The sequence below is a fragment of the Lactuca serriola genome, chromosome 3, assembly GCF_051521515.1.
Source record: "Lactuca serriola cultivar US96UC23 chromosome 3, Lser_US96UC23_V15, whole genome shotgun sequence".
NCBI lineage: Eukaryota > Viridiplantae > Streptophyta > Magnoliopsida > Asterales > Asteraceae > Lactuca > Lactuca serriola.
Window position 1 is genome coordinate 19,486,425 of NC_136410.1, and position 10,351 is coordinate 19,496,775.

The window sequence follows — 10,351 nt, forward strand, 5'->3', positions numbered from 1 at the left end:
AGCCTTAGGTTCCGATTTTGGAGAAATCAATCTAAACTTCACTACCAGTCGCACTGGTATGTGATGGAGATGATGATGAAGCATGAAGATGGTAAACAATCGCATTAGTTTAGATCTCGATTGCTGAGATGGTGTAGCGAGGTTGATGATTATGGGTTTTGGGGTAAGGTTAGGGTGGGGAAGACGGTGATTTAAGAAGGGAGTGGAAATTGGATTTTCTTTTTTGGTCTTTTAATTAAAAAAATATGAAAATAAATAAAAGGAAATTAAAATAACTATTTTAGGGGCATATTGTTTCGGGTTGGGTATGGATCAAAATCACACAAAAACTCAACCAAGAGTTTGTTAATAGTCACTTTGTTCGACGATTTGTATATCAAATCATCACTTTTTGTTTTGATGCTTATTAAACTTTATGATTGATATAAAGAGAATCTGATTATGGAATATGGTTTTGATCACTTATTAAACTTGATTTTCTTTTGTATAAGTTGAGTTTATTATGTTGATAGGTTGGGGATGAGTTGGAGAAAAACCCAAAATAAACTGGGGAGGGGAATTGATTCCCACATCTGTCGGGGGATGGGGATGAGAATTTGGACGAGGTTAGACACTCGGAGATGGGGACATGGATGGTTAACCCCGTCCCAAACCCGCTCCGTTTTTATCACTAACCAAAATCATACAAGGTATCCACAATTAGACGAATGATGTACCACCAAAATTTTTAAGACCAAAACTATATATTTTTAATAACCACATGGACTATCTTTGCAATTTGGTCTTATATATTTAATGTATTTGTTAGATATTAAACTTGTTGATGTTTCTAGAAATTTTTATCATAAAAAAAATAACTAATTATTTGGATGCTAGTGTGATTGAGTTAATCTTCATGGCCAATAGACAAAGCACATGGAACAAATATACTTTTGAAATTAAGTATCTTTATTGACGATCTTCAACCAAATAACTAAACATGAATCGAATATAAAAATCCTAGCTGAAATGATAAAACTTGAGACTACACCTAAGTCTTTAACATCGAAATGATTGTTTAAGAGGTTCTAGACGTCTATGTTTAATTAAAACATGTGCCTATAACATCACAATATTATTTCATTAATAATAATCATGTGTTGAAAGAGAGAATCAAAACAAACAATTACTTTCTTTCATACTTATAAAGTCAACCATGTTTGTTATTCGACATCAATTTTTTAATCCTTCAAATATAAACATGAAAAATTAACAAACATATTACACAATTTGCGTGTTAACTTTTATATATATTGCAACAATTCAGCAGGTAATATTAATAAAATGCAAGTGCATCTTAGGTTTTATGTCGTTCTTTTTTTAATCAAGATAGGATAAGCAGCACAATTCAAGTGTAACCTATCTAAAACATACATTATGTTTATTAAAGATTCATATTGGCAAACTAATGAAAAGAGTCTCAACTACAGAATCAAAAGTTGTATCCGTTTCTGCTTGTTTGTATCAACGACCATGGAGTTTCAAAAGCACCAAAACACCCACTAAGTGGTCATCACAATTAGTCGATTGTGGGGAATTTTCTTTCTCGTCTGCTGGATTGATTTATAGTTAGGGGGCAATACATACCAAGGCTAGCTAGTTGATATTGTTAATATCCAAATTATTCATTGAAAAAAATCTTATATTTAAAACAAATCAAAAGCTACATATATTATTTGATTCTTAATTAAACGCTGCTTTGATTAAAAAAGGTGATATTTGTCATTATGAATAAAAATATATCATTACATAATAATATTATTAAGGCATGTGAATCAAAAACTTAAAAAACATGGTAATGCTATAACTGAATAAACTAATCATCCCATAGGAACTCTTCAACAGAATTTGCGTAGAGTGTTTCTTGAATGCTAACACATTAATAGTAATATATAGATGTATATAGTCAAATGTATTTTTCATTAAACTACATATATTTCTAGAATAAAAATATACGTAATGTTTATACTCATGTGCCATCCTTAATCCTTTCACACCAAACAACCATGTTTGTGAGAAAATATTTCTTTTTTTTTTTTTTTTTTTTTTTTTTTTTTTTTTAAAATGCCCCTATAAAAGCAGTCACTCATTCCTACATTTCCTTCATCTACTGCTCTCTTGCAACTGGTTTCAATTCCCTTCCTACAAAATTTCCTTCAATGGCAGGCACTATTCAAAACACCCATGTTTTCTCCTCCTCATCCTCCTCCTCAAAGAAGAGGATGACTCCCGATGACTTTAACAGGGACGATGATATCATCACCAAGAAACTACCAGCAGCAACATTTGAAGACCCTGTATCAGCTTTGGCTAATGCTCGACATGAATTTGGAGAGCATGGTGGAGTTAACATGTCCATTGAGGCCTCCGCCACCTTCACCGTCATGGAACCTGAAACCCTCAGCCGCATGTTCACCGGAGAGCTAGGCCCTGATCGGGATTTCTTCATCTACAGCCGCCATTTCAACCCCACAGTCCTCGCTCTTGGCCGTCAGATGGCAGCTCTCGAGGGGACTGAGGCGGCATACTGCACCTCTAGCGGCATGTCCGCCATCTCATCGGTTCTGTTGCAGCTGGTTAGCAGCGGGGAGCACATAGTGGCGTCTCCGACGTTATACGGTGGGACACATGCATTTCTCACACACTTTCTTCCGAGGTCATCCAATATAAAAACGACGTTTGTTGACATAAGGGATTTGAAGAAGGTGGGGGAGGCAATCGTGGAAGGGTACACCAAGGTTTTGTTTTTTGAGTCCATGTCTAACCCGACGTTGACTGTGGCCAACATTCCGGAGCTTTCAAGGATAGCACATGAGAAGGGTGTTACGGTGGTGGTTGACAATACCTTTGCTCCGATGGTGGTTTCTCCGGCGAGGCTCGGTGCCGACGTTGTAGTCCATAGTATTTCCAAGTATATTAGTGGCGGAGCAGACATAATTGCTGGTACGTTCCAAACGATCTTTTGACAATATCCATGTCTCTTTCTTATGCATGTCATGCAATCATGCAACTACAAATTTTCATTTCTTTACAATTTTTGACTATATTATTAGAAAAATGCCAATAACTAAAAAATATATAAAAATAAACACGAGAAATCTTCTTCACTTCTTGTCTATATTTAATATTTTGGATGATTAATTTCATACCAAAATATTGAAATACGAAAACTAAGATATGTTTTAAACAATTTATCCTTAAAGATTGTTGCATATGTTTTTATTAAAGTATAATTTCTTCTCGATAACCAAAGGCCAAGTTAAATAATTCACATGTTTAGAGTTCTGTTAGAAAAAATTCATATTAATGTAATAACACTTTTAGTTCCACCCCCTTATATTCTATTTTACAATTTACACCCTTAGTTTTAATATATTACAGTTATATAACATCAGATATGTACTAATTATATTTTTCAGAGTTACTCGAGAACTTTTTTTTTTTTTTTTCATTATATAAAAATACATTTTGTTTTTATTTTAACTTTATCAGGTAAATACTATTGTTATTTGATTTAATACGAATAGTTTTATATTTCATTTCACAAAGCTAACTATAAATTTCGAAAGTTTCATTTACACCAATTTTATCAACATAATAGCTTATTTGTTGTAGTCTTTGTTTTTTATATTGTTTCTTACTCTTAATATTTAAATGTACTGCTTTTATTTATAAAAGTATAAACTGAAAAATGTATACATTTTCTAACATATTATATCATTAAAACCATATCATGAATATATATATATATATATATATATATATATATATATATATATATATATATATATATATATATATATATATATATATAAAAGGATACTAATATTAAATTATTGATATTTAGATTGTTTTAACTTACCACCTTGTTAATGTATTATTTGATTATCTAAAAAAACTGTAAGTTAAATAAGTAAATAAGTTAAATAGTGGGTTTATAAATATAAAAATATTATGAATTTGAGACAATTTGTGTCATTATGGTAGACATATTGCTGTTATTATATTTTTTTTTGTTGATTATGTGACACGATGTAAAAAAATTACTCTTGGTGTATCTATTATGCATGAAGTGCATCATCCTCATTTTATATGTCTTGTAATTTACAGGAGCGGTATGTGGAGCTGCAAGTTTGGTGAACTCAATGATGAACCTTCACCAAGGGACATTGATGTTGCTAGGTCCAACCATGAATGCCAAGGTTGCATTTGAGCTATCACAAAGAATCCCTCACTTGGGTCTTCGGATGAAAGAGCATTCTCATAGGACTCTCATATATGCCCGAAGGATGGACAAAATGGGACTCAAGGTCACCTACCCAGGCCTTGAAGACCACCCTGATCACCATCTTGCCAAGTCTATCTTCAACAAGGAGTATGGATATGGTGGGATGTTGTGCTTAGACATGGAGACTGAAGTAAGGGCCAATAAGCTGATGAATGGGTTGCAAAACAACACTCGGTTTGGGCTCATGGGTGTTAGTTTGGGCTACCATGAGACTCTTATGTCTTGTTCGGGTAATAGCACAAGCAGTGAATTGGATGAAAAGGAGCAGGCGTTGGCTGGAATTTCACCTGGCCTAGTCAGGATGTCGATCGGCTACACCGGGACACTTGAACAAAGATGGGGCCAGTTTCAAAAGGTGTTTCTCGCTTAATTTAGTGTCTTAAATGACAAAGTCAACTTCATTCGTTTTTATACAACCTTTGGGATATGCTATATATATGTTGAATTAGTTTATATGCTATTTGTACATGTTATACATGTAACCACTATTTTGTTTCATTTTTGGTTACTTAGTTGTAGCCAATTCTATTATGGTGAATAAAAGGTGAGCAACCGTCAATAAAAACTGAACAACGAATGTTGGTTGTTTCTACATTGCTTGCTTTAATAAATGTCCGATCAAAAAGATATATTAAATTGACATTTATTTTTGGTAGACTATTTGAAAAGCAAAGTTGATAACTATATAATATGTTTATATAAAATTGTAATCTTCATGGATTACTAACTTCTATATGGCAATTCAAATTTCTCATGGAATATTTCAAATCATCTTTGTTTCCACCGCGGAAATGATAACTTCTTTGAATTTCAAAAAGACAGCCTATGTGCTTTACTAGCACCAAAATTCTGGTGATACATCATACATCTAATATACAATAATCTAATTACGGGTGGAAGCGATTGTCATGATTATGTCGTGACTGCTTTGGAATTTTAGGAACAATATTATTTTTATTGATCAGAAGATAAAAAAGAGTATGTTGATTGATAGTTTGAGCAGTTACTCTTATAGTTGGTTTGTTTGTAGAAATAAAAAGGTTTCTATTAGTCGGTTTGTGTGGTTTTAAACCCCTATTCTTTCCAGTCCTCTTGTAATTATATGTTAGCTTTTTGCTAACTTTCTAATAAAATATTCAGTTGTTCAGAAAAATCTCATTACGGGTGGCAGTCTTGAGATACTCGAATATGAAAAATTTCGAAAACCTTTAAAGTAAAATTGTCGTACTTTTAGATCATACCGACTATTGGAGGAATGTCGGCATATATTGAAAATCAAACAAAGAATTGAGAAAGAAATGAACATTTTCTCATTAGATTCAACATCTGAAGAATACATTGCTTATATACATCTTATTAAGCTGCACCATCTATTCTAACATACGCCTAACTAATATTAACTAACTCTGAACAAAAAATAAAATGACGTAGCTTCACATAACAGAATGAATAACTAATTAAACAACCCTCACACTTCTTAATAGTCCCAATATGCCCCCTCAAGATGGACATTTAAAAATATTTTTAATCGCCATCTTGGATAAAATTGGAATCATCTTTGAATAAGGTACGGGTTTTGTGAATATGTCTGCAAGCCGGTTAGAAGTATGAATAGGCATTCGTTTGATGTTGCCTTCTGCGATTTTATCTCGAATGAAATGGCAGTCAATTTCAATGTGTTTGGTGCGTTCGTGAAAAATGGGATTGGTGGCAAGTTTTATGGCTGAATCGTTATCACAAAAGATGAGTGTTGGTTGTTCCAATTGAATATTAAAATCATGAAGTAATTGTCTCAGCCAAATGATTTCACTTGTAACGGACCTAAGTGCTCTATACTCTGCTTCAGTAGAACTTCGTGATACAGTGCTCTGTTTCTTTGATTTCCATGAAATCAAAGAATCTCCAAGAAATACACAAAATCTAGTCGCCGATCTTCTAGTATCAATACATCCAGCCTAATCCGAGTCATTAAAAGCTTCGAGTTGAAGAGATTGTTTAGCTGAGATGAAAAGACCTTGACTTGGATTTCCTTTTAAAAATCTGAGCAAATGATTAGCAGCTTGAAGATGAGAACTTTTTGGATCTGAAATAAACTGACTTAATATGTGTACAGTATATGCAATGTCTGGTCATGTAATTGTAAGATACAATAGACGACCAACTAATCGGCGATATTGGGAAGGATTTTCAAAAGGCTCTCCTTCAAATTTTGATGATTTTTGATGAGGATCCATTGGGAAAGAAACTGGTTTAGATGCTAACATACCATTATCCTGTAGCAAGTCTAACACATATTGTCTTTGAGAAATAACAATTCCTTCAGGAGATCTAGCAATTTCCAATCCTAGAAAATGTTTCAATTTTCCCAAATCGCGTAGTCGAATTTTTTCACTCAATCTTTGTTTTATTTCATTAATGGCATCAATAGAAGAGCTAGTAATGATTATGTCATCAACATAAACCAAAAGAGATACAAATTTCTTATCTTTTCCTTTGACAAATAATGAAAAATCAGCTTGTGATTAAGTGAATCCTTCCAAAATTAGAAAACTTGAGAATTTTGCATACCATTGCCTTGAAGCTTGTAGAAGCCCATATAGAGATTTCTCAAGTTTACAAACTAATTTTGTTGTTGAATTAGTTGAAGCAGAATGATTATATCCTTAAGGGATCTGCATATACACTTATTCTTCTAATTCTCCATTTAAAAAAGCATTGTTCACATCAAGTTGAACAAGAGGCCAGGAATTTTGAGCAACAATTGTGAACAACAATTTTACTGTGACTAATTTCACAACTAGAGAAAAAGTGTCCAAAAAATCAACCCCTTCTTGTTGATTGTATCCTTTTGCTACTAATCGTGCCTTATATCTCTCTATTGTACCATCAGCCTTCCTTTTAAGTTTGTAAACACATTTGCATCCCAAAGGCTTTCGACCAGGAGGGAGGGGTACAATAGTCCACATATTGTTTAGTTCCAATGCATGTAATTCCTCATGCATTTCCTGTTTCCATTCAGAATGTTGAATAGATTCTTTAAAAGATGAAGGTTCTTGTTGAGTGGCTATGATATAGATGTATGCTTGAAAAAAAGGAGACAACTGTGAATATGATAAAACATCGGATAAAGGGTATTTTGGGGATTTTGATGTTTTATTAACTTGAACATAATTGATTAGTTGACAATGATAATCATGAAGATAGGAAGGAGGATTTATGTGTCTTTTGGGTCTTGATATGTGTTGATCTGATTGTGGAATGGGATCAGGGGTAGTTTGGGTATTTTGGGTATTCTGTGAGTGTATGGGTGAATTTGTGGGTGGATCAAATGTGGAAATGGATGGTAAAGGATTTGGAAGAGTATGAGAAACGAAAAGGTTTGTATGTATAAGGTTTGAAGCATTTTTGAAGGGAAATATATCTTCATGAAAAACAACATCTCGTGAATTAAAGATTTGTTTTGTTTCCAAATCCATTAACTTGTAGGCTTTCATCCCATATGGATATCCAATAAAGACACATGCTCTTGATCTTTGATCAAATTTATTTCTTTGGGAAAATAATGTGGATGCGAAAACCAAACAAGCAAAAGTTCTAAGTTGTGAATACTTTGGTTGTTCTTTGTATAGCTTGAAAAATGGTGAAACATTACCCAAATACTTTGAAGGAGTTCTGTTTATCAAGAAAGTAGCTGTGGATATGCAATCAGACCAATATTCAGATGGCATATTAGCTTGATAATACAATGCTCTTGCAAAATTTAATGAATGTTGGTGTTTTATTTCTACAGTACATTTCTGTTGTGGTGTTTCGACACAAGAAAATTGGTGAACAACTCCTTTTTCTTTGAAAAAATCTTTATATTGTAACTCCTTTGCATTGTCTGATCTGAAAATCTTAATATGTATCTGAAATTGTTTCAAGATCATTTGAAAAAATTGAGGTATAACAACTTGTGCTTCAGATTTGCATCTTATCAAATAGATCCATGTAAATCTAGTACTATCATCCACAATTTTAATGAAAAATCGATGCCCTTGATGAGAATTGATATGATATGGACCCCATATATCACAGTGAATCAATTCAATAGGATTTACAAATATATTATTTGTAGAAGCAAAAGGCAAACGTTTTTGTTTTTCCAATGGACATATACAACAACTATCTGAATTGGGGAATCTTATTCAAAGCTAAAACACTATCAAGATTCTTGATTTTATTTGAAGAAGGATGACCTAATCTTTCATGCCACCTTTGAAAAGTAATAGAATTAGCTCGAATTTGTGATTAGCCCCCTTGTAAAATGTATAATCCAGCTTGAACATCACCCTTGCCAATCACATTCTTGGTCTTGATCTGTCGAATCATAACATGATTATAGTATAGTTCTACCATTAACTCCTTATTGTTATCAGTTAACATTGTGATAGAGATCAAATTTAGCTCAATTACGGAACGAATAATACCTCCTTAAGCAAAAAATGCTCATTTATTTTGATATCTCCCATTTGATTTGTTGGTATTAAAGAGTGATTCGGTAATCTAATTCTAGTATTAGTAATGTCCTTAATATTTGTAAATAACTCTTTGTTATTACATACATGTCTTGTAGCTCCTGAATCCAATATCCATACATTTGATTGGAAATAACCAGAATTAAGAATCATGATGTAATGATTACCTGTTTGAATCGAATGAGAGGTAGAAACAGTATTAACAGAAGACAATTTCCCAGATAATAGAGCAATGATTTGTTGACATTGATCATTTGTCAAACCAGTTACAACATCTTGCACCATTTGAGGAGAATCATTTGATAAATTTGCTTGTGAAATTGAATTGTTATCCATAACAACATTGACACAAGAATCATTTGAAGAATCGTTTTGTGACCTATATCCAGGTGGAAAACCATGAAGTCGATAACACTTTATGACCAGCTCTTTTGCAATGAGTACAGTATGGAGATTCCTTCTTGTTATTTTTGTAATTGTTCTGATAGTTGCGATTCTTGTTCAGATAATTGTTCTGTTGATTGTTAGCACGAAAATTAAAAGCAAGAACAGGATCATTTGTTGAAGGAATACCTATGTCTCGCTGCCTTTCTTCTTGAATGATCAATGAAAAGATCTTGTTAACAGAAGGTAATGGCTCCATAAGCAGTATCTGACCTCAAATATGAGAATAACTATCATTTAATCCCATGAGAAAACTCATAGTTTGTTCAGCTTCTTTTGCACCTCCACATGTACATTTACCACAAGTGCAATGATGATTATAATTTGCCAATTCCTCCCATAGAACTTTCAATTTTGTGTAATAATTGCTGACTGAATCTTGACCTTGCATAAGATTCATAAGAGTTCTCTTGATCTAAAAGATTCTCGGACCATTGCCTTGTTGAAATCTCTGCTGAAGTTCTTTCCATATGTCTGAAGCAGTTTCGAGATAGATGATTGAAGCATAAATTTCTTTTGAGACTACATTTAGAATCCATGAAATAACGATGTTATTATTTATGAGCCACGAATTTAATCGCTCTACATCTGCTTCATTAGGTTTAGGCAAGGAATTGTCAACAAATTCAAACTTGTTCTTTGCTAACAGCGCAATCTTCAAGGACCGACTCCAAGAAGCGTAATTATCTCTAGTTAAAATTTGTGATACAAGTATGGTTCCAGGATTATCATTGTGATGAATGAAGTATGGATCATTCGAGAATTGACCAGAATTGCTTGAATTAACAACTTCTTCAGCCATTCGATCAATTTTAACAAAACAAAGTATGATGAAAAGAGAAGAAAAAAAATTATGAGAAAAGAATGAATTGTAAGAATCAAAGAATCACAGTAATCAAAGCATAATTTCTCTCTAATACCATATTGCAAATAATTGAGAAAGAAAGGAACATTTTCTCATTAGATTCAACATTTGAAGAATACATTGCTTATATACATCTTATTAAGCTGCACCATCTATTCTAACATACGCCTAACTAATATTAAGTAACTCTGAACAAAA

The 10,351-nt window shown here is 32.9% G+C and overlaps 2 protein-coding genes across 2 annotated transcripts; one reads left to right on the forward strand and one right to left on the reverse strand.

The window, feature by feature from the left end:
• The first annotated feature begins 2,172 nt into the window (after nucleotides 1-2,172).
• On the forward strand, nucleotides 2,173-4,718 carry LOC145094287 (methionine gamma-lyase-like). Its single transcript, XM_079032562.1, has 2 exons — nucleotides 2,173-2,982; nucleotides 4,150-4,718. Exons 1-2 carry the CDS (start codon nucleotides 2,199-2,201, stop codon nucleotides 4,695-4,697), a joined length of 1,332 nt encoding a protein of 443 aa, XP_078888688.1. The 5' UTR covers nucleotides 2,173-2,198; the 3' UTR covers nucleotides 4,698-4,718.
• A 4,505-nt stretch (nucleotides 4,719-9,223) lies between these two features.
• Nucleotides 9,224-10,090, reverse strand: LOC145095065 (uncharacterized). The gene is made up of 3 exons (XM_079033007.1): nucleotides 9,727-10,090; nucleotides 9,617-9,672; nucleotides 9,224-9,496 (listed from the first exon to the last, which is right to left on the reverse strand). Exons 1-3 carry the CDS (start codon nucleotides 10,088-10,090, stop codon nucleotides 9,224-9,226), a joined length of 693 nt encoding a protein of 230 aa, XP_078889133.1.
• Nucleotides 10,091-10,351: the final 261 nt, after the last annotated feature.

Bases quoted from the DNA above. Each gene is read 5' to 3' on its own strand.
- LOC145094287 (XM_079032562.1), top strand. From the start codon at position 2,199: ATGGCAGGCACTATTCAAAACACCCATGTTTTCTCCTCCTCATCCTCC. The intron at 2,983-4,149 runs GTACGTTCCAAA...TGTAATTTACAG, and splicing joins CGGAGCAGACATAATTGCTG to GAGCGGTATGTGGAGCTGCA.
- LOC145095065 (XM_079033007.1), bottom strand. From the start codon at position 10,090: ATGGCTGAAGAAGTTGTTAATTCAAGCAATTCTGGTCAATTCTCGAAT. The intron at 9,673-9,726 runs GCAATGGTCCGA...ATCTTATGCAAG, and splicing joins TCAGCAGAGATTTCAACAAG to GTCAAGATTCAGTCAGCAAT. The intron at 9,497-9,616 runs GCAAATTATAAT...ATTTGAGGTCAG, and splicing joins AAGTTCTATGGGAGGAATTG to ATACTGCTTATGGAGCCATT.